The 21,442-nt window shown below is 34.7% G+C and overlaps 1 protein-coding gene across 1 annotated transcript in view; it reads right to left on the bottom strand.

Moving 5' to 3' along the window:
* LOC129945958 (chondroitin sulfate glucuronyltransferase) overlaps positions 1 to 21,442 on the bottom strand; it is a 95,575-nt gene that overhangs the window by 25,629 nt on the left and 48,504 nt on the right. Inside the window, exon 2 of the mRNA XM_056055955.1 lies at positions 3,891 to 4,568. Coding sequence (XP_055911930.1) covers positions 3,891 to 4,568 — 678 coding nt within the window. The remainder of the gene's footprint in view (positions 1 to 3,890; positions 4,569 to 21,442) is intronic.

Here is a 21,442-nt window from a genome sequence, read left to right on the forward strand (position 1 = left end):
CGTAGCCATAATTGTATATTTGTTGCTAGTAATTTCGACACAAAGCTGATGCACTGAATTTGAATATAGCGCTATTTTAGTTAGTTAGTAACACCCGTGACGTAATGGTTAGTGCGTTGGACTGTCATCCAAGTGGTCTTGAGTTCAGTCCCTGTACCATCTAAAGTTTTTTCAAGGGTATTGCCACTTGCGAGAAATGGACAAATCTTCCAAGAGTAATTCTTGTCCTGAAAAGTGCTTTCTTAAATAAGCTGTTCGGCTTCGGCTTAAAACAGTAGGTTTTCTCTATCCCTGACAACATTACTCGCACACAGGAATGGTTGAGAGTTATAATTGCTGATCTCATTTCTCTGAACTTACATATTTTTCGAACTGTCACTCCTGATTCGAAGTTATATTTTTATTTGGGCGAAACTTTTAATAGCTTTTAAAATTTCGTTGGAACAAAAATATTTAAGGCTGTACTTTTTTCAAAATCTCACATTATATTTCTTTGGTTATGATTATCATAAATTTGGAAGGTCGACCCAACAATAATAGAAGAAAATCCACGACACATGTTTTTTTAATAACGATAGTAAAACTCCTTTTATCAAGGATGCTTATAAAATTTCTTCCGTAATTTGATCCAAAAAGGTTTATTTTTGTTTTAACATTTCAAAGAATAAAGCGAAACATCGTTTGTCTTTTTAAAGTAGTTCACAATTATTTTGAACAGCTGTGTAAATTTATTTTTATTTTGTAGAAAAAATATTTGTTTAAGTATAATTTCTAATTTTGATTGATTATACCGATCAACCAAATCTCAAATAAATGGTTCTTTGAGAACATTTTTTTTCTTCTAATGCTTTTTATGTCAGCCCTTGTCAAAAATACAACAAAATAATATAAATAATAATACTTTATAATAAAATCGTTAAGTTGTTAAGTTGGAAAGTCTTGAGGCTAATTATTTAAATAATTTTCTTTTATTATGCAAATAACAAAGCTATTAATGGTTATTTAATTGTTTAATATAATTAAAATTGAATTAAATGTCTTCTTATTTCCATCGCTGGATATGAAATATTTGAACGGAATGAAAAGAGGTATGGTCTCAATGTCTGTCAAGTTAGGACAAGAAATAAAGAAATGTCTTTGAAAAATTGACTGTCTACATAGGTATGTGCATATGTAGTTTGTATATTCGTTAGGATTCAAAACATCTTGTTATATTTTTTTAAACTAGTATATGGATTTTTGATATTCAAATTTGCTTTTAAGCAGTTGTGACTCAATAAACTTTAATTGTAATTAGATTAATTATACGACGTGTGTTCAAAAAGTACCCGGAATTTTCGTTTTTTTCCAAAAAATACATATTTATTCATTTACATCAATGTGGTCCCTTTCAAAGTAGTCCCCCCACATAAAATGCACTTATTTTGATATTCTTCAATCGAGGAAAAACGACGTCCTTTCATGGGTCTCTTCAACTTTGGAAACAGGAAAAAGTCACTTGGAGCCATATCTGGTAAATCTGAGAGTTTTTTCACGCAAACGTCGCATAACTTTAAACTCCTTATTAACTGTACGACCTTGTGGTAAGAACTCTTGATGCACTTTGCCATTATAATCGAAGAAAACAGCAAGCAAAACCTTCACATTTGATCGAACTTGACTTTCTTTTTTCGCTCTTGGTGACGTTGGATGATTCTAGGTGGACGATTGTGCTTTGGTTTCGACATCATAACCGAACACCCATATTTCTTCACCAGTTATGACCCTTTCAAGCAAACTTGGATCGTCGTTGACGTCATTAAACAGCTCCTGAGCGATGTTCAAGCGATTTTTTGGTCAAAATTCAGTAGTTTCAGCAAAAATCGACGAGCTCATAAAAACACGTTAAACCTTAGCAACTACCACAAACAAAGTAAACAGTTAATAAAGCAGAAAATTGCATCCAACTTAAGGGGCATGTATAATAACACAATACAAAAAATGTTGGCCTTCGGACTCTCCAGACACGTGAAATTTAAAAATTCCGGGTACTTTTTGAACACACGAATGACGTTAAAAAGCAAACAAAACTTATTGTCTTTTTAGATGTGTACAAGTTTGGGCTGGGGTCAAAATACTGTATGGATACTGTATTTAAATAATGTAGCTCAAAATACTGTATTGCAAAGTATTGTATGTACAAAATACTGTAGATTAAGAAAACTGTATCTCAAAATTGTGTATATAAAAATTTTGTAATTCGAAATGCTGTTATTAGGCTGAAAAATAAAATTCGTTTTGATAATGTAAGAAAGTGTGCACTTCATTTTAATCAACACCAAGCACCAAACTATTTGATCTTTCAAACCTTCTAGAATTATTAGATACAATATTTTGACAATACAGCCAATACATTAAATTTACAATATTTTAAAGAACAGAATATTAACCATACAGTATCATACAGAATTTAAACCATACAGTATTTAATATTTTCTAATAACGAACATTTCAATATTCAAATCAGGAACCCCGAATTCATCTGAAAACTTATTTTTGGTATGGTTTTCCTATTTTAAGTTATCATTCTATTGAGTATTAATATTTTTTGTATGTGTTCTTAAAACATAAGAGGATCGGTTGTCATGATTTTGTCTTTTCGTTATCAGGGCTAGGTAATAGTGGCGGGTAAACAAAGTGGTTTTATCGTTATTTTTATAAGTAATGCTCTATTGAAATAGCCAATTGCATTCCTCCTCTTAAACAATTCAACCGTAATACCTGTACTTCTAAAATTGCCCATCAGTTTACCCTTGAGCCCAATTTCGGACGTAATATTAAGAACAGAGATTCTTTCATTAGCTGGACAACACGAATGTGGAATGTGGCTTAATATTTCCCACTCATTACAATATGCAGACATTCAAAACCAATGTACATCGATTACTCCTTTCTAATCCAACCCTCCTTTCTTAATTTCTTGAACTGTGTTTAATCATTATAAGGGTATTCATGGCCCCTTTAGAGCGCGCATAATATACAAAAAAAAAACGGCTACATTACTAAGGTTGCGACTAGGTTTTGCATTGATATTTTGTATATCATTTTTCATAGCTGTTGACTTATAATCGACTAAAATCAAGTTTAAATAATTGTCTTTCTTTTTAAACAAAAAATTAGTTGGATTTCTAGAGACTAAAAACTTGCAGTCACTATAAATCACATTTTTAGCTAATGAACCGCCTCCGACAAAATGTAAACCTTATTGGTTTTGGCTGCATGCCCGTCGCTGGAATCATACATTATGCAGATCCATCTGTTGTATTCATAGAAGAAAAAATCCTTTATCATACTGAGGCAGGTGTCCAGGAGACATAGTAGCCTTTTCTTAATATATTTTAGGTAAGCAATAATTCTCTGAAAGCCAAAGTTAATGTATACGAATACGATTTGGCAATGAAACTTAATTTTGATGAATGCGCATACCTCCCCATCTCGCGGATTGAAACTACTTGCGTAAAATGGTAAAATATCTAAGAACCTACGATCTTTAAAGGGATGAAGTTCTCACAGATTTAAATTAATACGTCTACCATGTGCCATCCTGTAAAAGAAGTTTTAACGTGTTCTTATCAACATGGAATTTATGTACTGAAACAGCAAAACCGTACAAATTTAAGTTATTTCGAAGCCGAAAAGCTTGAGAGAAAATATTGTTGTCTTCTCTTCAATTGTAAATTATAAAGTTTTTTTTTGATTTGAATCTTTTGTAACTTGATAAAAATAAACTGGAATAAGTTCAGCATTCACATCAGATGAATAAGTATTTTTTTTTAATTAAATCACAGACATCAAGCTGTCTGATCTGCTTCCAAGATATTCATAGTAAACAGAAATAAATCATTCCTCACCTGATAGCTTTCTTGGCATCCGGACAGTCGACTCGAGTACTTGACACATCTGCCAATATTCACACTATGGACGCCAGTCATACCATTCCGCACGCACCAGTCTAAATTGTTTCTCATTTTTCTTATAACACTACTACTTAATAAAATACCAGCATTTAAATCACAGTAATTACGATCACTTTGCATCTTCAGATCATTTTCATCGGACATATTTGCCCCATCATCATCGGCTTCGCCACCCTTCGCTCTAACTCCCGCATCACCATTATCATTAGTTCCGCTGTCAGTTCGAGTGCCCATATAAATGTCAAAAGTAATGCTCAGGTGATAGAGCATTTTCGTCAGCTTTCGAGCGTCCACATAAACATTGTCTGGAATGATGAGGAAATAGTCGTAGTCATCGAGATAATTATCCGCGAGATACTTGATCACATGGAATGGACGCAAATTCTCGCGTGTATCGGTGAAGCCGACAATGTTCTTCAACTTGTAGTTGCTTTTGACGCTATTGTCGGCATTAATGAAGAACTTGATGCGATTCACCAGGTGTGCGACAGTACGATTTATTGCTGTTGCCAAAGTGTTGATGCCGTCTGGTGAGGTCATGACACCGATGAAGATTTTTTCGCGTATTCCCAGCTCTGACGAATAATAACGTGGGCGAATGACGTTTTTCACCTGAAATCGAAAGGGAAATTAAATTAAAAATACATTTTAGATTGATATGTAAATTGATGAGTAAGTATGGACGTACGTTATATAGAATGGGGAAAAAAGTACCGACGACAGATTTAATTAGAATTTTAATTAAAATTTACATAAGACCATTTGTTTATGGTTTGACTTTTGTTGCTCGATAAAGGTTGCAAGAAATATTCTTTGAAAAGAATTTTTCGTGGAAAGTGATTCGGTCGGTAATCATACAATTAAACTGAAATTTGAAGACTAAAACATGAAGATGTAGATACATTTATTTCAAAGAATTATGCCTAAATTTATTCGGAACTGATAACGTTTATGAGTATGAAGTCTTTGAAGTTTAAGTTAATTCGATTTTTAGAACTTAAAAGCTATAGAGGAAAATTATTAAAACAAATACTGATTTTTTTTTTAAACTTAAATGACGTTTACCTTAGTTCAAAGCTATATTACTTGGCATGGAAAAATATTGGCGTAGGTATACTCGTATGACATGAGTTAGCATATACACTTGTTAATATGTTTCTTGTGGAACTAAAAGGTCAATGCGTTAATTGTCTGACGTTGAAATGACGTCAAACTAGATCGACAAAGTATCATTTCATGTGATCATTTTTTAAGACTCGGATTGACTATAAAGTTGGCATGACTTTTTAGGGTCAAAGCTTTGTGTTATTTAATGCACGTCCAATTAATTTTTAACGCAGTTGGGTGCAAATGACGACCTAAACGTTTCTGCAGGTAAATTTAATTATAAGATGTGGTTTTAAGTTTCCCGACATTTATTCTATTTTTGATGTATAAGAAATTATCCAAAAGCTCATCATCACCTAAAAGTCTTCAAACTATCTTTGAGGGATTATTGTAAACATGATATTTAAGGTACCCACGTTACTAAAATTTTCGGTGTGAAGTCGAATCGAAAGAGATCTTCTTTTATAAGGAGACGAAGCGTCTTGGACTCAAAGAGTCCATGTAAACTTTGCATGGGTTTATTAAAGCTTAACTTACTTCATTTAAACATTACTCTTCTAAATCTCTTACAATTTGGTAAGAAAAATTCTAGATTATTTTCCGATATCGTACAGAAGTCACAATATTCAGTCAGGAAGTTTTCAAAAGTTGACACCGTTCTCTGAGCCCTATAGTATTACCTTGGTAACAAATCTAGTGGTATAAAAGACATGACAAAAATGTAAGAATTCGGGTTCAAATAGTTTTGTAAATTTTTTCAAAGATGCTTTCGAAGTAGGAAACTTCTGTCAAAAGCCTGAGTCATTGGCCTTCTCACAAAATTTTCCTTATTTGAATTCAATTAGTCTTTTTATCTCTGAAGATGAAATCGTTCGCAAAGCTTCAGAACTTGATGTTTGTTTTAGTCCTGGCCCAGATGGTGTACTTTCTTATATTTTGAAAAAAATCCGCATCCTATTTATCCTACCCTATATTCTTTTTCGCTCCAATCTTCAATTTTTCCTGAAATTTGGAATAGTTCGAACATAACACCGATACATAAAGAGGGAAGTAAAAATGAAACAAAATGAAATGAAAGTAAGGTCTTTGATAAATTGTGCCATAAAACATTAACTTCCAAACTTAAATCCCAAGGCTTTTCGACAAGTTTGTACGTTGGGTTTCGTCGTACTTACAATAGTCGGAAAAAGTATTTTGACAATACTATTTGTAATACTAGACCACTTGTAATGGTAAACTGAGAAATGTAACGAGAATCCTTTGCTACTCAAAACCAAAAACAAAGTACCTAGACAACGGTAAAATCCAGAAATAGTTTATTTTTCTCATACATTCTTTTTGGGACCCTTTTAATGAATACACTGAGCCATAACTAACTGGAAAAAGTATTTTGACATAGTAATCTTTGCAGTTTCTTTCGTGTCGCGTGCTATCAGAGTTGATATTTCCTATTTATATTATCTCTTTTTAATAAAATTTATTAACTTCGACGACATTTACAAACAGTTAGTTGATGATTGAGATGGTGACCAAATATAATGCGGGTATTTCGGTGGAAAAGTTAAGCAAACTATATAAAGTTCCTCGTCAAACCGTCTATTACCAAATAAATAAACAGAAAAAAAAAACAAATCCACGCGAAATATTCCACGTCCAGGGCAACCACGCAAGACTTCCAAGAAAGAGGACCATTTAATAGTCAAAAAGTTTGAGGAAAATGTGCTGAACACCCCAAAATCTGCAGCAATTGAAATAAAAAAAGAGTATGAAATTGAAATTTCAGAAAAAACGGTAAGGAATCGTTTGAAGGAGGCTGACTTTGCTACTTACATAGCCAGAACAATACCCCAAATATCCCAACAAAATAAGCTTAAACGCCTGCAGTTTGCCAAAAAATTTTTACACAAGCCTTCATCATTTTGGGAAAAAGTATTGTGGACTGATGAAAGCTGTTTTGAATACCACGGATCAAAAAAGAAAACTTTTTGCAGAATCCCTAAGAAAATGCAAAGCAAAGTAGCACCTGTGTGTAAACGAATAACTCATGGTGGTGGCGCCGTCATGTTTTGGTGATGTATTTGCCTTAAGGCACCGGAGACTTGGTAGCAATCGATGGAATGATGAACAAACAACAATATTTGGATATTTTAAATAACCACACTTTTAGTTCTGGCGATAATTTGATTGGACAGTCGTTCATTTTGCAGCAAGACAACGCACCTTGTTACAAAGCCAAGATAATAACTAATTTTCTAAAGGAAGTGGGTGTAAATACTCTAGATTGGCCACCTCAAAGCCCCGACTTAAATATAATAGAAAATGTGTGGGCCTATATAAAGCGAAAAAGGAGTCCATGCTTGACAAGAACGCGCGAAGAGACAATCGCTGAGGTCGAAAGCCTTTGGAAGGAAATTTCTCCGCAAACTCTTCAAAATTTGGTAAAATCTATACCAGGCCGATTGCAGAAAGTCATGAATAGCAACGAAAATTTCATTTTCTATTAAATATTCTTTAATTTTTGTTTAATTTTCTTTTCATCAAACTCATTTTTTCCTCATAAAATATTTTTTCAAAATACTTTTTCCACCACATATTTCTGAAAAATAATTTTTAGTGGCAGAACTATAACATTGAATTAAATTAAATAAAGTTATTTTGAAAGCTCATGGCCTTAACATTATTATGCATTTTTTTAAAATTTTTTTCAACTGATCAAATAAGATATTTGAATAAAAACGTACGATATTTTGTTTGTCAAAATACTTTTTCCGACCATTGTATATAATAGATCATACAGCGTAGTTTTTAGGAATAAGCGATCATCATATTTTTATACCAACTCTGGCGTACCACAAGGTAGCGACTTAGGGCCTTTACTGTTTATTTTGTACGTTAACGACTTACTTTCTATTATAAAACACTCATCTGTTTTAATTTACGCTGATGGCATTAAATTTTTTAAACGTATTGACTTACTTGACGACTGTTTACTCCTACAATATGGTATAAATAGTTTTCGCGAATGGTGTTTTATAAATTAGCTTTTACTAAACATAGACAAATGTAAATCAATGTGTTTTATACGGAAACAAAATGTTTTGACTATCAATTAGCAATTAGACTTTTCTTTTTTGACTAAACTCTCTACTTTCTCTGACCTAGGTATTATTCTAGACTCAAAATTAACTTTTACAAATGATTATGACTATATTATTAAAAAAGCAAATAAGACACTCTGATTTATAAAACGGGTTTCACATGATTTTCGCGACCCTTATATTCTTAAACTTCTTTATATATCATTTGTAAGACCAATATTGGAATATGACTGCATAATATGAGCCCCTTTTTATTCAGTCCATATAAACAGAATAGAATGAGTACAAAGAAGATTCATGCGTTTCTTCCCAATAGGCTCTAACTTCCACCCTACAATCATAGACTCACGCTCATAAATCTTCCATCGCTTTCTAAACATAGAGAGTACATTCAGCTGTGCTTTATTATAAAATTAATCAATGGATCAGTCATATCACCATCAATTTCGGAACAATTAAACTTTACTTATAGAATTTCAAGTATAGGAAGACAAGTTCCTTTACGACCTATTTCAAGTAGATCGAACCATGGTAAAAACAGTCCCCTCAACCAATTTATTTCAGTTTACAACAACTCTTACTTTTTGGTATATTCCATGCCTAACAAAAATCCTCGTTTCAAACCCTCCCAGTGGGTGCCGGGCGTCTTGTACGTTGTCAAGATGGAGATCAGCTAAGGTCAGGTTGAATTGCTGAAGTTTCCTACTCCTTAATAGTAGCAAGAATCCCTAATTTCAGTGGTGGTGTGAGCGTCTTACTTAATCCGTGCCGAAGAATGGAAGGCTGGGGGGGGGGGGGCAAACCAGTCGCTAACGAGCTCATTCGGATGCCTTGGCAGGGTCCGTCTTATCTTCTGCCTTACCCCGGTATATCGGCTCTGAAATAGACAAGACGAACGCAGAACCCTCCACAGACTTGGAGGATGAACTCTTGGCCTCCAGCCAGGAGAAGGGGAGCTCATTTAGCGTTGGTTGTTCCAGCACTTGTGAGCAACCCAAAACCACAGAAAGTATAGGCACTGCTATTCATAGCACCCCTATACTTCCTAAACCGTATACAAAACCGAAACCCGCGAGTAGCAGTGCAACTCGAGGAACCAAAAAATAATCAGAAGGCGCTCTTCTCAGGAACCGCTTCAAAACGGCCTCTCACATTCTTGCCAAGATTGCCAAAAATGAAGAGACCGGAGTGATTCATGAGAGGGACGCCCAAGATAAAATAAAGTACCAGAAGGTTGTTGATGAATACAACAATCTTCTGGCCAGCCGAGAAAAGGCCGTTAAGCGAAACAGATCTCAGGTAGAGATCTGCACGTCTCAGAAAAAGAGCAAGCTTGACGACCGGACAAAGCCAGTGAAAGCACCATCTCTTGGAGCAGCGCAACTGCGTAATCTTAGTGAGGTTGTCAGGGATGACCTCTACGTAGCAGTTGTGGATGAGCTCTCCACAAACAGCAAAGGTCTGCTGAACGTGTGGAACTCTATCGAGGGCAAGCTCTCTGAGATGGTGTTTTCATACACTATAAGAAACAGTGAGGGCCCCTATCCTAGTTTTGACTCTGGCGAGATGCTTAGGTTAATTAAGTGTGCGGACAGGTTTTCTAGGGATTTCCTTAGTGAAAGCATTGCTAAGGTTAGCAATGACTGGGAGGGCTTGAAGCTCAAGCTTATCCCAGCTAAGGACATCCCTAGACAACTGAAGGCTCGCATTTGGTTGCCGCTCATGAGCATAAAGCCAAGCGGACAGGACCTGGTCCGCGGTCTTCACAGGCAAAATTCGCTGGTCCCCATGCACGATTGGGCTTTAGTTAAAGCAGAATAACCGCAGAAGACCAGCGCCTCTTACCTTCTGAGGATTAGCGAGGAGAGTCTAGGGGCTCTCAAAAAGGCCGAATACAAACTTTCTGCAGAGTCAGGGAACAGACACCGACAAAGCTGATGACAACGTCGAGTATGACGATGTTATAAGCGGAGTCGAGATCCCCAGCGAGTTGCCGGGCCCCAGCTCTGTAGCTAAAAATAATTAAAAAACGCGCTGAAGGTCATCCAGATTAATCTGAAGCACTCTAAGTGCGCTTCAGATAATCTGAGAGTTTTCCTTAGGGAGGGAGACTTCGACATTGGCGTTATCCAAGAACCGTGGATAAACGGCCTCAAGGTGCGAGGCCTTCAAGACAACCAATACGACCTCTTTTATAAAACCGCAAATCAAGACCAAGGTAATCCCAGAACTTGTATTTTAGTTAAGAAACATTTAAAAGGTTTTTTATGTCCAAATTTTAGCACTCCCGATCTGACAGTTGTCAGATTTGAAGACAAGAATACACAGGGTTAGCTGATGGCCTCTTTTTACTCTGTCCATAATGCACCATCACCTCCGGAGGAGGTATGAAAAATCATAACCGAAGCTAACATCAAAAAGGCAAACATTCTGAACGGAGGCAACGCAAATGCTCGGCATCCCTTTGGGGAAGTTCTGTGATCAATGAACGAGGTGAGTCACTTTTTGATTTTATTATTGAAAATAATATGACCATTCGTAACAGAGGCAATACTCCCACTTTCGTCTTTCCGAGCTCGGAAAATTATGATGGATGGGAGGATGTGCTTGATGTTACTTTAGTAAACAACCGTAATTTATTAGTGGCGAATTGGAGAGTTTCCCCTTTGAATTCGTTTTCTGATCACAAGTGGATTCTTTTTCAAATTAATTTCGAGCCGTTCAAGTATTAGAAGACAAGTTCCTTTACGTCCTATATCAAGTAGATCGAACCATGGTAAAAACAGTCCCCTCAACCAATTGATTTCAGTTTACAAAAAGGATTACTTTTTGGTATATTCCATAAGCGATGATTTTAAAAGTAAAACATTTAAAATAAATAATGAAAAGTTAGTTGCGTACTCAGGTTTTCGTTCACGAACAAATTACGTAAACTAATCCAATTACTAGTTTTCGAAAAAGTTGAAGCGCTAATGTTAACTTGCCAGAAATAATGTGAACGAAAATTACGCTGTTCTCCAACTACTGGGCTGGCGTTTGAAAACAGACTTGATTCACATCAAAACAATACGACTCCTTCTTGCCTATTGAAACTACTCCAGTGGTTACACAAAATACAATACATTTTCCATGTATGAATAATATTCATCAAAAACGACTAAATTTATAGGAAACCGATGACATCAAAAATACCGTCATCATGAAAAGTATTTTTCATAAATGTTAAGAGCGTGATACGTATTGGAATTGCATCGTTGTAGTCTTTTAGGTAGTTTTATTTCTATCTATATTGGAACGTGATTCAAAACAAACACTTTGCTATGAAAACTGCTAGACACTTTTGGCATAAATTAATAAAACTACAATCAAACCCAATTATAAACTACGATTAAACTTTCGTTAGTATCCTTATGTATTGGTATAAAAAAGAAAGAATTCAAAATAGCAGCTATATACTGCCCTCCGAGGCGCTCTCCAACTGAAGAAGACTATGCAGAACTCCTACATTTGTTAGGACATAACTTCCTTGTTGGTGGCGACTTCAATGCTAAACACACCCAATGGGGATCTAGGCTCATAACAACAAAAGGTAAACGGCTTACCAAGCAGGCCGAAAATACAACTGCGAATTTTATTCTTCTGGTTCGCCAACATATTGGCCATCTGATACTAACAAAATACCAGACCTTATAGACTTTTTCGTAGTTAAAGGTATTAAACGAAATCATATAAGTGTCGAAGGTAATTACGATTTATCATCAGATCATACTCCAGTAATTTTATCACTGAGCGAAATAGAAATAATAGAAAAAAGTAATCCCAAGCTCGTGAATAACAGAACAAACTGGAACGAATTCAGAGACAAACTTGAAAATTTTATAAACCTAAGATCCCCTATGCAAACAATTGAACAAATTGATCATGAAGTAGAACAATTTATTGCTGATGTGCAGCAGGCTGCAGAAGAAAGTACTCCAACTATTTCGAATGCGAGAGAAAAAGAAATAAAATATTCTATCGAAATAAAGGAGTTGATATTGGAAAAAAGAAGAGCTAGAAGAAAATGGCAATCCACGAGATTCCCAGATAATAAAGGTAGTTTTTAACCGTCTTAACAACGAATTAAAAAAAAGAATCTGTGAGTTTAAAAATGATTCACTAAGTAGATTCCTGAAAAGTCTGACGACGGATGCTTCTACAGAATACTCCTTAGGAAAAGCAGCTAAGCGCCTAAAAAGACCTCAGACACAAAACTCGCCGATAAAATCTCAAGATGGTAAATGGATCGGAAACCCGAAACAAAAGGCTGATCTCTTCGCTGAACATCTGGCGAATGTTTTCAAACCATTCCCAGCAAGCACAGCTACAGATCCCTTACAGTATCGCTCAAAGAAGTAAGAAGCATGTGTCAACATAAGTTGTCAAACAAAAAATCACCAGGGTACGATCTTATAACTGCTCAGGTTCTGAAAGAAATGCCTCTTATAGCCTTCAAGAAACTCCAATTTATAATAAACGCATGCCTTAAACTAAGATATGTGCCACATCATTGGAAAATTGCAGAAGCCATTGTTATACCTAAACAAGGTAAGCCACCAACAGAAGTTACATCTTACAGACCAATATCGCTTATACCAATCATGGCAAAAGTTTTTGAAAAACTGCTACTGAAAAGGCTTAGCAAAATAATTGAAGAAAGAAGACTAATTCCGAGCCATCAGTTTGGATTTAGAAATAAACATTCCACGATAGACCAAGTGCATCGAAATACGGATGTTGTGGAAAAGGCATTTGAAGAAAAACAAGTATGCTCGTCTGTCTTCTTAGATGTTGCTCAAGCTTTTGACAAGGTTTGGCATTGGGACTTGAGTACAAACTGCATAGGGACTTCTCCAGGCAGTACTACGAAATACTGAAATCCTACGTTACGAACCGACTCTTTAGAGTACGGTACGACCAAAATTACTCGGAACTTAAGAAAATTGAAGCCGGTGTACCACAAGGAAGTGTCCTAGGACCAACCCTGTATCTGTTATATACAAGGGATATTCCAGTGGACATCAACGCTATCATGGCCCCCTTTGCTGATGATACTGCAATATTGGTGCCAGATAAATCCGTTACGAAGGCTACACAAAAATTGCAAAATGCAGTGATTGGACGCACAAATGGCGTATCAAATTAAACGAAACAAAATCGACGCATATAAACTTTACAAACAAAAACATAAACAATGTTCCAATTTTTATAAACTGTACAGAAGTACCTTACTCCAATACCGCCAAATACCTTGAAATGAATTTGGATGCAAAGCTTAAATGGAAAGAACACATCAAAAAGAAAAGAGAAGAACTAAACTTGAAGTACAGAAAAATGTACTGGTTAATAGGAAAGAACTCTGAAATATCTATCCAGAACAAACTAATGTTATATAAGCAAGTATTGAAACCCGTTTGGACATTTGGCATCCAACTATGGGGCTGTACAAAGAAAACAAATGCTGAACCCATCCAAAAATTCCAAAGCAAGGTCCTTCGTGGAATAATAAATGCCTTTTGGTATATAAGAAATAGCGATCTACATCGTGACCTTCAAATTGAAATGGTTACAGAAGTGGTTAAGAAACACGCTGTATCACACAATCAGCGACTGCAAAGTCATACTAACTCTGAAATGGAGACCGTATTAAATGTACGAGACAATGTTCGGAGATTAAGAAAAACCAAACCTCATGAGCTGATGGGCTAAAAGCTACAATAAAGTGTTATAACCTTAAACTTCCCCCAATGCGATTTAAAAATTAAGAAATAAAAATCATTTGTCGATCTTTCATAGATTGATCCTGATTCACCGGTGGTTTTAGTGCGGTAAGAGTCCCACACTACTCGGTACCGATTCTTACCGAGTGTCTTTTGAAGATTTCCATCGGATAAAAAAAAAAAAAAAAGTATCCTTAAAACGGTTGGTCGACTTAAATATTCTAAGCTAATCTTCTTTCTTAATATGAAGCCAAAATATATGAAATACTTAATGAAGAAGATAAATTGTAAGATCCACCTTCTAATATTATTTATATTTAAGCCAATACGAGCACATGCCTTATCATACAAATATCTTCCCCAAACAACAATAAAAAATAAAGATATGAATTATTAAATTAAACCAAAAGCTAAATCTGCAAGATTTTCTTCTTTATTTTTGTATTCTTTCTTGTCCAATTCAATTCAATCCACATACATATATATGTATATAAGTTGCATGAATCTAAATTGAAAATAATCCAGAGAGGCGATCGGTTGTTTAGGGGGCGCGGCATTAGCTAGGCAAAGGTTTATAAAACGTTCCTCACCACTTGATGAGTATATGCACTTGACTTTAATACACTATGAATTTATGTACATAGTTTGTAGATACTATGTATCTTTATGAAGTATATAATAAATATAAGATACATAAGTACTTGTGCGGCTGCGGATGTAATCAATGTACGCGCTCCATGTGCGCGACCCGCTTAGGAAAAAAATGATTATTTTTGTGACTTTTTGTCCGAATCAATTTGTATTAGTTTATTCGAGCAGAAGGCAGTTACCGGTAAATTAACCAATTCAACTACTTTATAGGTTATGCGTATGTTCATTAGACTGACTCAAAAAATCCAATATTATTTTTTCATAAATATTTTCATCTCATGAAGTTGTATATTATAGCAAACAATTTCAACAGGTGATCCAAAAAACATTAAAATTAGCTTTAGTAACTTTGAAATAAATATAAAACGAAGTGAGATAAAATCCAGGAGCTCGTATAAAATTTTTATGAAAATTAGTAAAACGCCTTCAGTGACCCCTTAACATCAGTTAAAAAAGCTGAAATTTGGAAAGGCGGCTCATTTTACCCACATTTTGCAAACAAATTGCATTGAAAATCAAAAACATTTTAGATTTTTTAAATCAGTCTAATGCATATTATAATGTATGTACTTAAATCGCTGAAGCGAATAGTTCTACATATATAATATACAGTTAACTCATATAAAGTATATTGCACCATCAGTCAATTTAATTTATGACACATTCGAAGAAAGTTCAAGTATATATTATACGTATGTATTTTATTTTGAACTTATCAATGTTAAATTGATTTGCGTATCTGTAGGGTATACCTTTAATTTTTAAAGACGTATGTTATATGCAGACCAAGAAGTCACAGAAAATTTTAAATTGGAACAAATTGATAAGATTTCAGAATTAATTACTAGGTTGAAGGACGCGTACCGACTGCCTTCTTCGATCGCGAATGATGGACTCTGCTGATGCCATCATTAAATTGTTTAATAACAATTTTATTCAAGGAAAATATTATTTACTTTTTAATATTTTATTTTGTATAGACAAATGTATTGCTTTGTGTTTGTATTATAATTAGGTTGCAAGTATAGGGTGGTGGAAATTTTATCTAGAACAAAGACCAAACTTGACCTTTTTTTTAGCACAAATACAAAAAGAAACTACTTTGACTTCCCTTTCTTAGGTGCAGGTTATGGATATCATTGGTTTCCATTATTGAAACCAATCATTGAATTTTTGTTTGACAGGTTGGTTAAAGCTTTCATTGAAAATTTAATTATTGAATATATATTTTCTGATTAGAATCAACATTTTCCATATATGGGGCCGGTTATAGCTGTATAAAGGGTGGCCCAAAATTAACGCAAGGTTTGAATTAAATAGAAAACGCCCTTTTTAGTCTTTTGATAGTTATATTTTTATTGACTCGTAAAGTACATAGGATAGGGTTATGTATGGAATAACACATCGGACAAATGGCCTCCACGGCTTTGCATGCACATGCGCACTCTTTTGTTGAAATTTTCCATGACCATTCTGCATAAATGTGGCTGAATTTCGCTAATGCAGCGTTGAATCTCCTCCTTTAATGCACGGGCTTGTTGACATAGACTTGTGATTTCAAATAACCCCATAAAAAGAAGTCTAATGGTGTTAAATCACACGATCTAAGAGGCCAATTTTGATCACCGAAACGAGAGAGTACACGACCTGGAAATGTCTCATGGAGTAATTGAATTGTTTCACGGGCTGTATGACATGTGGCACCGTCTTGTTGAAACCACATATTGGACACATCAATATAATCTAATTTTGGCAGAAAGAACTGTGCAATCATGTCGCTATATCGAGCACCAGTAACAGTCACTGCTTGACCAGCATCATTTTCAAAAAAATATGGCCCAATTATGCCTCCAGCCCAAAAACCACACCATACAGACACGCGTTGTGGATGCATTTGTTTTTCGACAATCACATGTGGTTTCTCCGAACCCCAAATGCGGTAATTTTGGCGATTGACACAGCCATCAAGATGAAAATGTGCTTCATCGCTTAGGATGATTTTGCTCGAAAAATCAGGGTCCATTTGTTGATGTTCAATAATCCATTCAAAAAACTCTCTTCTCTGTCCATGGTCATTAGGCTTCAATTGTTGTGTTAATTGAATTTTGTAAGCATGAAGACACAGATCTTTGGTGAGTATACGCTGTAGAGAGGTTCTTGAAATTTGCAATTCTTGTCCACGACGTCGAATTGAGGTTCCTGGATTGTCAGCAACACTCTCACGCACTGCTTCGACATGCACATTTGAACGACTTGTTTTTGGACGACGGATCCAGTCTCCATGAGTTGACGAAGTTAAAACACTATTCCGACCATATTTTGTATGAAATTTTCGAACTGCAGCCGCCAAGCTTTCACTATTTTTGAAATATTCTTTAATAATAAAGACACGTTGTTCTATCGTGTAACGCTCCATTTTTAATAACCCTATACTGTTAGCTGTCAAATTGCTTTTTTTTCAGGGTTGCCAACATTTCACTGCACAAATGGCGGCAAATTCAAATCTTGCGTTAATTTTGGGACACCCTTTAGTTTTTACTTTCAGACCATGTTACAGATTTATTTCTAGCAAAAGATTGATGCAAAAAGAAATAATGAATTTAAAGTTTTATTTTATTTATAAATCCATTTTAATTTTTTTAAGGGTTAAAGTTATAGAGCTAGTGCTGTAAGCTTTTAAGATTAATCTATACATTTATGCATTTGGATTAATAATGAAATTTCATTTTAATGAACAGCTGCCAAAAGCCAAAAAATCCATTTTGTTTTAGAGCAAATTATAGCTATCATTGAAATCGATCCAGAAAAATTTTGAATCGATATTTGACTATGTTTCCTTTTGATTATAAATGAAAATTATATACCGATCGATCGGAAATCACACAAAGAATTTTGTTCAGGAAAAGAAAAGAGGTCCGCAAAGCTGGAAACCCCATAATCGAATTTCGAAATTCTAATGATACAGAAATTAAGGGCTCTTTTTGTGCTAATTAAGTACTCTAATCCTGACTTGGTTCAAAAATACCTTCATCCTCAAACTTGTGTTGTTCCCAGCTTGACGTCAAGCTGGAAAAACCACACCTTTAAATGCATAATTTTAAAATACTGATGATGGGGGAATTTAGGGCTCTTTTTGGGCTCCTAAGTTAGTGAAAATCTATTTGGTATCTCAAGCTTTTGACCCCTTAATCACGTCGTAAAGTTGAAATTTTTTGAGACTTTGTAAACCAAACAAAATTTAAAAAATCTAATGATGGGGTAATTTTGGGCTCATTTAACCTAGTTAAGAACTCTTATCCCGGTTTGGTTCAAAAATTCCTTCCCCCAAAAAATTAATTTCACGAGTTAATAATAAGGAAAAAGAGCTTCCGCATGCACACACTTTTGGCTGAGAGGTCAGAAACCTACCGAGTACTGACAAAACAAAACAATTACTTTCCTCTGCCTCTTACTAACATGACCAAACCCCGCCGTGTTTTCGTACCTCAAAATGCGTAAATAAAAAATTGATTAGTTAAATTTTCAGATGGAGGTTAGGTACTTTGATTTCAAAAAAGAAATTCGTACTGATTGTTTGAATAGTTTTGGTAAAATACAATTGGTTGATATACAAATCTCTAAAATAAAATAAGAATAAATATAAATTAGTTAAAACTATGGAGTTCAGTTTACAGGGAGTGACGTCATCACAAACATATTTTTCTCCTGTAAAACACAAACGATACTGGTTTTTCTGTTTGCAAATTATCTTATCTTTAACCACTTAACTAGCATATAATGAGGCCTAAATCACCTAATAATTTAGGGATATGGGCTTAAAAAAACAATTTGGAGTTCCGCGAACTAAGGAGCCAAAAAAAGCACTTAATGACCCAATCATTAGTTCTTTAAAATTTTGTTTGGTTTAGGAAGTCTCCAAAAATTTCAACTTTGCAAATCAATTTAAGGGGTAAGGGGTGAAGATACTAATTTGGATTTTCGCTAACTTAGGAACCCAAAAAGAGCCTTAAATTCTCTCATCATCAGTTTTTCGAAATTATTAATCTAAAGGTGTGGTGTTTCCAGCTTGATGTCAAGCTAGGAACACCACAAGTTTGAGGATAAAGGGATTTATGAACTAAGTCGGGATAAGAGCAACAAATTAGCACAAAAAGAGCCCTAAATTTCTGCATCATTAAAATCTCGAAACTCCATTTTGGTGTTTCCAGCTTTACGGACCTAAAAAAAAGTTTTGTTACACATTTATTTTTCTCTTAAAATGTATTTTTCTATTTTCCGGACGAAAATTCATTTTCATGAACAGCTGATACTTTAATGTTCAAAACTGAAACGAATCGTTACATTGATATGTGTTCCAATTTCACACAATTCCAATGACAGATTTCTGTCAGTAAACATTTTTCGGTGGATTTCAATCAGGAAATTGTATTCAATGACAGACATTTTTAATGATAGCTTATAAACGACCTGTCAAAAAATTCCAATGTTTGTTTTCAATGATGAAAACCAATGAAGGCTATAACTGGCGCGTAAGAATCATGTGTTTGAAGTTTAAGTTGATCATGGGAAATAAAACTGACAGGTGGGAATACAAATAAAATAGAACGCTGTCAGTGGAACGACTGTGTTTCGAAATGTGAAATCAACAGTCAGCTGTTCATTGAAAACGATTTCATAATTGAAAAATTAAAAATTAACTGAAAGAAAAGAATTTTTTTAGTAGACAAAACGTACAATTCATCAGTTTCATTTTTAAACCAAACATAACAAATTTGAGTTTTTTACTTGCTTTAAAACTATAATATCTATAATAGTTTTTCCCAATTTTGTCTGTTTCATTGGGAAAAGCAAATTGATTTATTTCTGATGTTAATTCAAATTCGCAGATTTAAGTTTTACGAAGGAACCAACCAAAACCAATACAAATTCCATGAGTCAGACTGGTGAATTTGTTTTGTGATTTGTTGACTTTCTTTAAATTTAAAAATTGTGTTCCACATTTGTATTTCAAAGCTATTTCTACCGACACAAGCAAGACTGTCATCATTTTCATTTATATGTATATGAGTTTTACTAGAACAACTGAACAGATCACGCGGGATTTCAGACATGGTGTCAAAGAGAAAGATGCTCAGTATGCTTTGACATTTCATCATGAATAGACTTACTAACGAGCAACGCTTGCAAATCATTGAATTTTATTATCAAAATCAGTGTTCGGTTCGAAATGTGTTTCGCGCTTTACGTCCGATTTATGGTCTACATAATCGACCAAGTGAGCAAACAATTAATGCGATTGTGACCAAGTTTCGCACTCAGTTTACTTTATTGGACATTAAACCAACCACACAAATGCGTACAGTGCGTACAGAAGAGAATATTACGTCTGTTTCTGAGAGTGTTGCTGAAGACCGTGAAACGTCGATTCGTCGCCGTTCGCAGTAATTGGGTTTGTGTTATTCGACCACATGGAAGATTTTACGCAAAGATCTTGGTGTAAAACCGTATAAAATACAGCTCGTGCAAGAACTGAAGCCGAACGATCTGCCACAACGTCGAGTTTTCAGTGAATGGGCCCTAAAAAAGTTGGCAGAAAATCCGCTTTTTTATCGACAAATTTTGTTCAGCGATGAGGCTCATTTCTGGTTGAATGGCTACGTAAATGAGCAAAATTGCCGCATTTGGAGTTAAGAGCAACCAGAAGCCGTTCAAGAACTGCCCATGCATCCCGAAAAATGCACTGTTTTGTGTGGTTTGTACGCTGGTGGAATCATTGGACCGTATTTTTTCCAAGATGCTGTTGGACGCAACGTTACGGTGAATGGCGATCGCTATCGTTCAATGCTAACAAACTTTTTGTTGCCAAAAATGGAAGAACTGAACTTGGTTGACATGTGGTTTCAACAAGATGGCGCTACATGGTACACAGCTCGCGATTCTATGGCCATTTTGAGGGAAAACTTCGGAGAACAATTCATCTCAAGGAATGGACCGGTAAGTTGGCTACCAAGATCATGCGATTTGACGCCTTTAGACTATTTTTTGTGGGGCTATGTACGTCAAGTCTAAAGTCTACACAAATAAGGCAGCAACTATTCCAGCTTTGGAAGACAACATTTCCGAAGAAATTCGGGCTATTCCGGCCGAAATGCTCGAAAAAGTTACCCAAAATTGGACTTTCCGAATGGACCACCTAAGACGCAGCCGCGGTCAACCTTTAAATGAAATTATCTTCAAAAAGTAAATGTCATGGACCAATCTAACGTTTCAAATAAACAATCGATGAGATTTTGCAAATTTTATGCGTTTTTTTTTTTTTTAAAGTTTTCAAGCTCTTAAAAAATCACCGCTTACTTATTTATACAAATTGATTCAACAAGCTGATAATTTCAAGATGCGATTTTAATGCTATGGGCTTAACTATTAGTCTGACATAAGTCTTAAATAAATTAGAAATAAAGGCCACAACTCATTTTAATAAAGAAAGAATCTCAACGATGATAAATTTTCAATAAACTTTGTGTCATAAACTCCTAATAAATATAAAGTGGCCCTTAAAATCAAAGATATTTAAATTTTATCAATAAGAATAAAATTCATTTCTTATTCACACATAAATTAGTAATCGAATTATCTTTTATTTCGTAGACATAAATTAGAAAAATCAATGCCTATTTTTATATTTGTTTTTAGTTTTGAAAATTTAAAAAATACAAAATTATATTGCAAACTCCCTGTTCTTGGTATATGTAGTCAACAAGCAATTGGACTCGTGAATTGACATAACCTAGTATTTACTAATTAGATTTATTTAACTTTCATTCTCGTGATACACATGTTTAGCAAATATTTGCTTTGTTCAAAAAAAATA

Source organism: Eupeodes corollae, chromosome 2 (genome assembly GCF_945859685.1).
Source record: "Eupeodes corollae chromosome 2, idEupCoro1.1, whole genome shotgun sequence".
Classification (NCBI taxonomy): domain Eukaryota; kingdom Metazoa; phylum Arthropoda; class Insecta; order Diptera; family Syrphidae; genus Eupeodes; species Eupeodes corollae.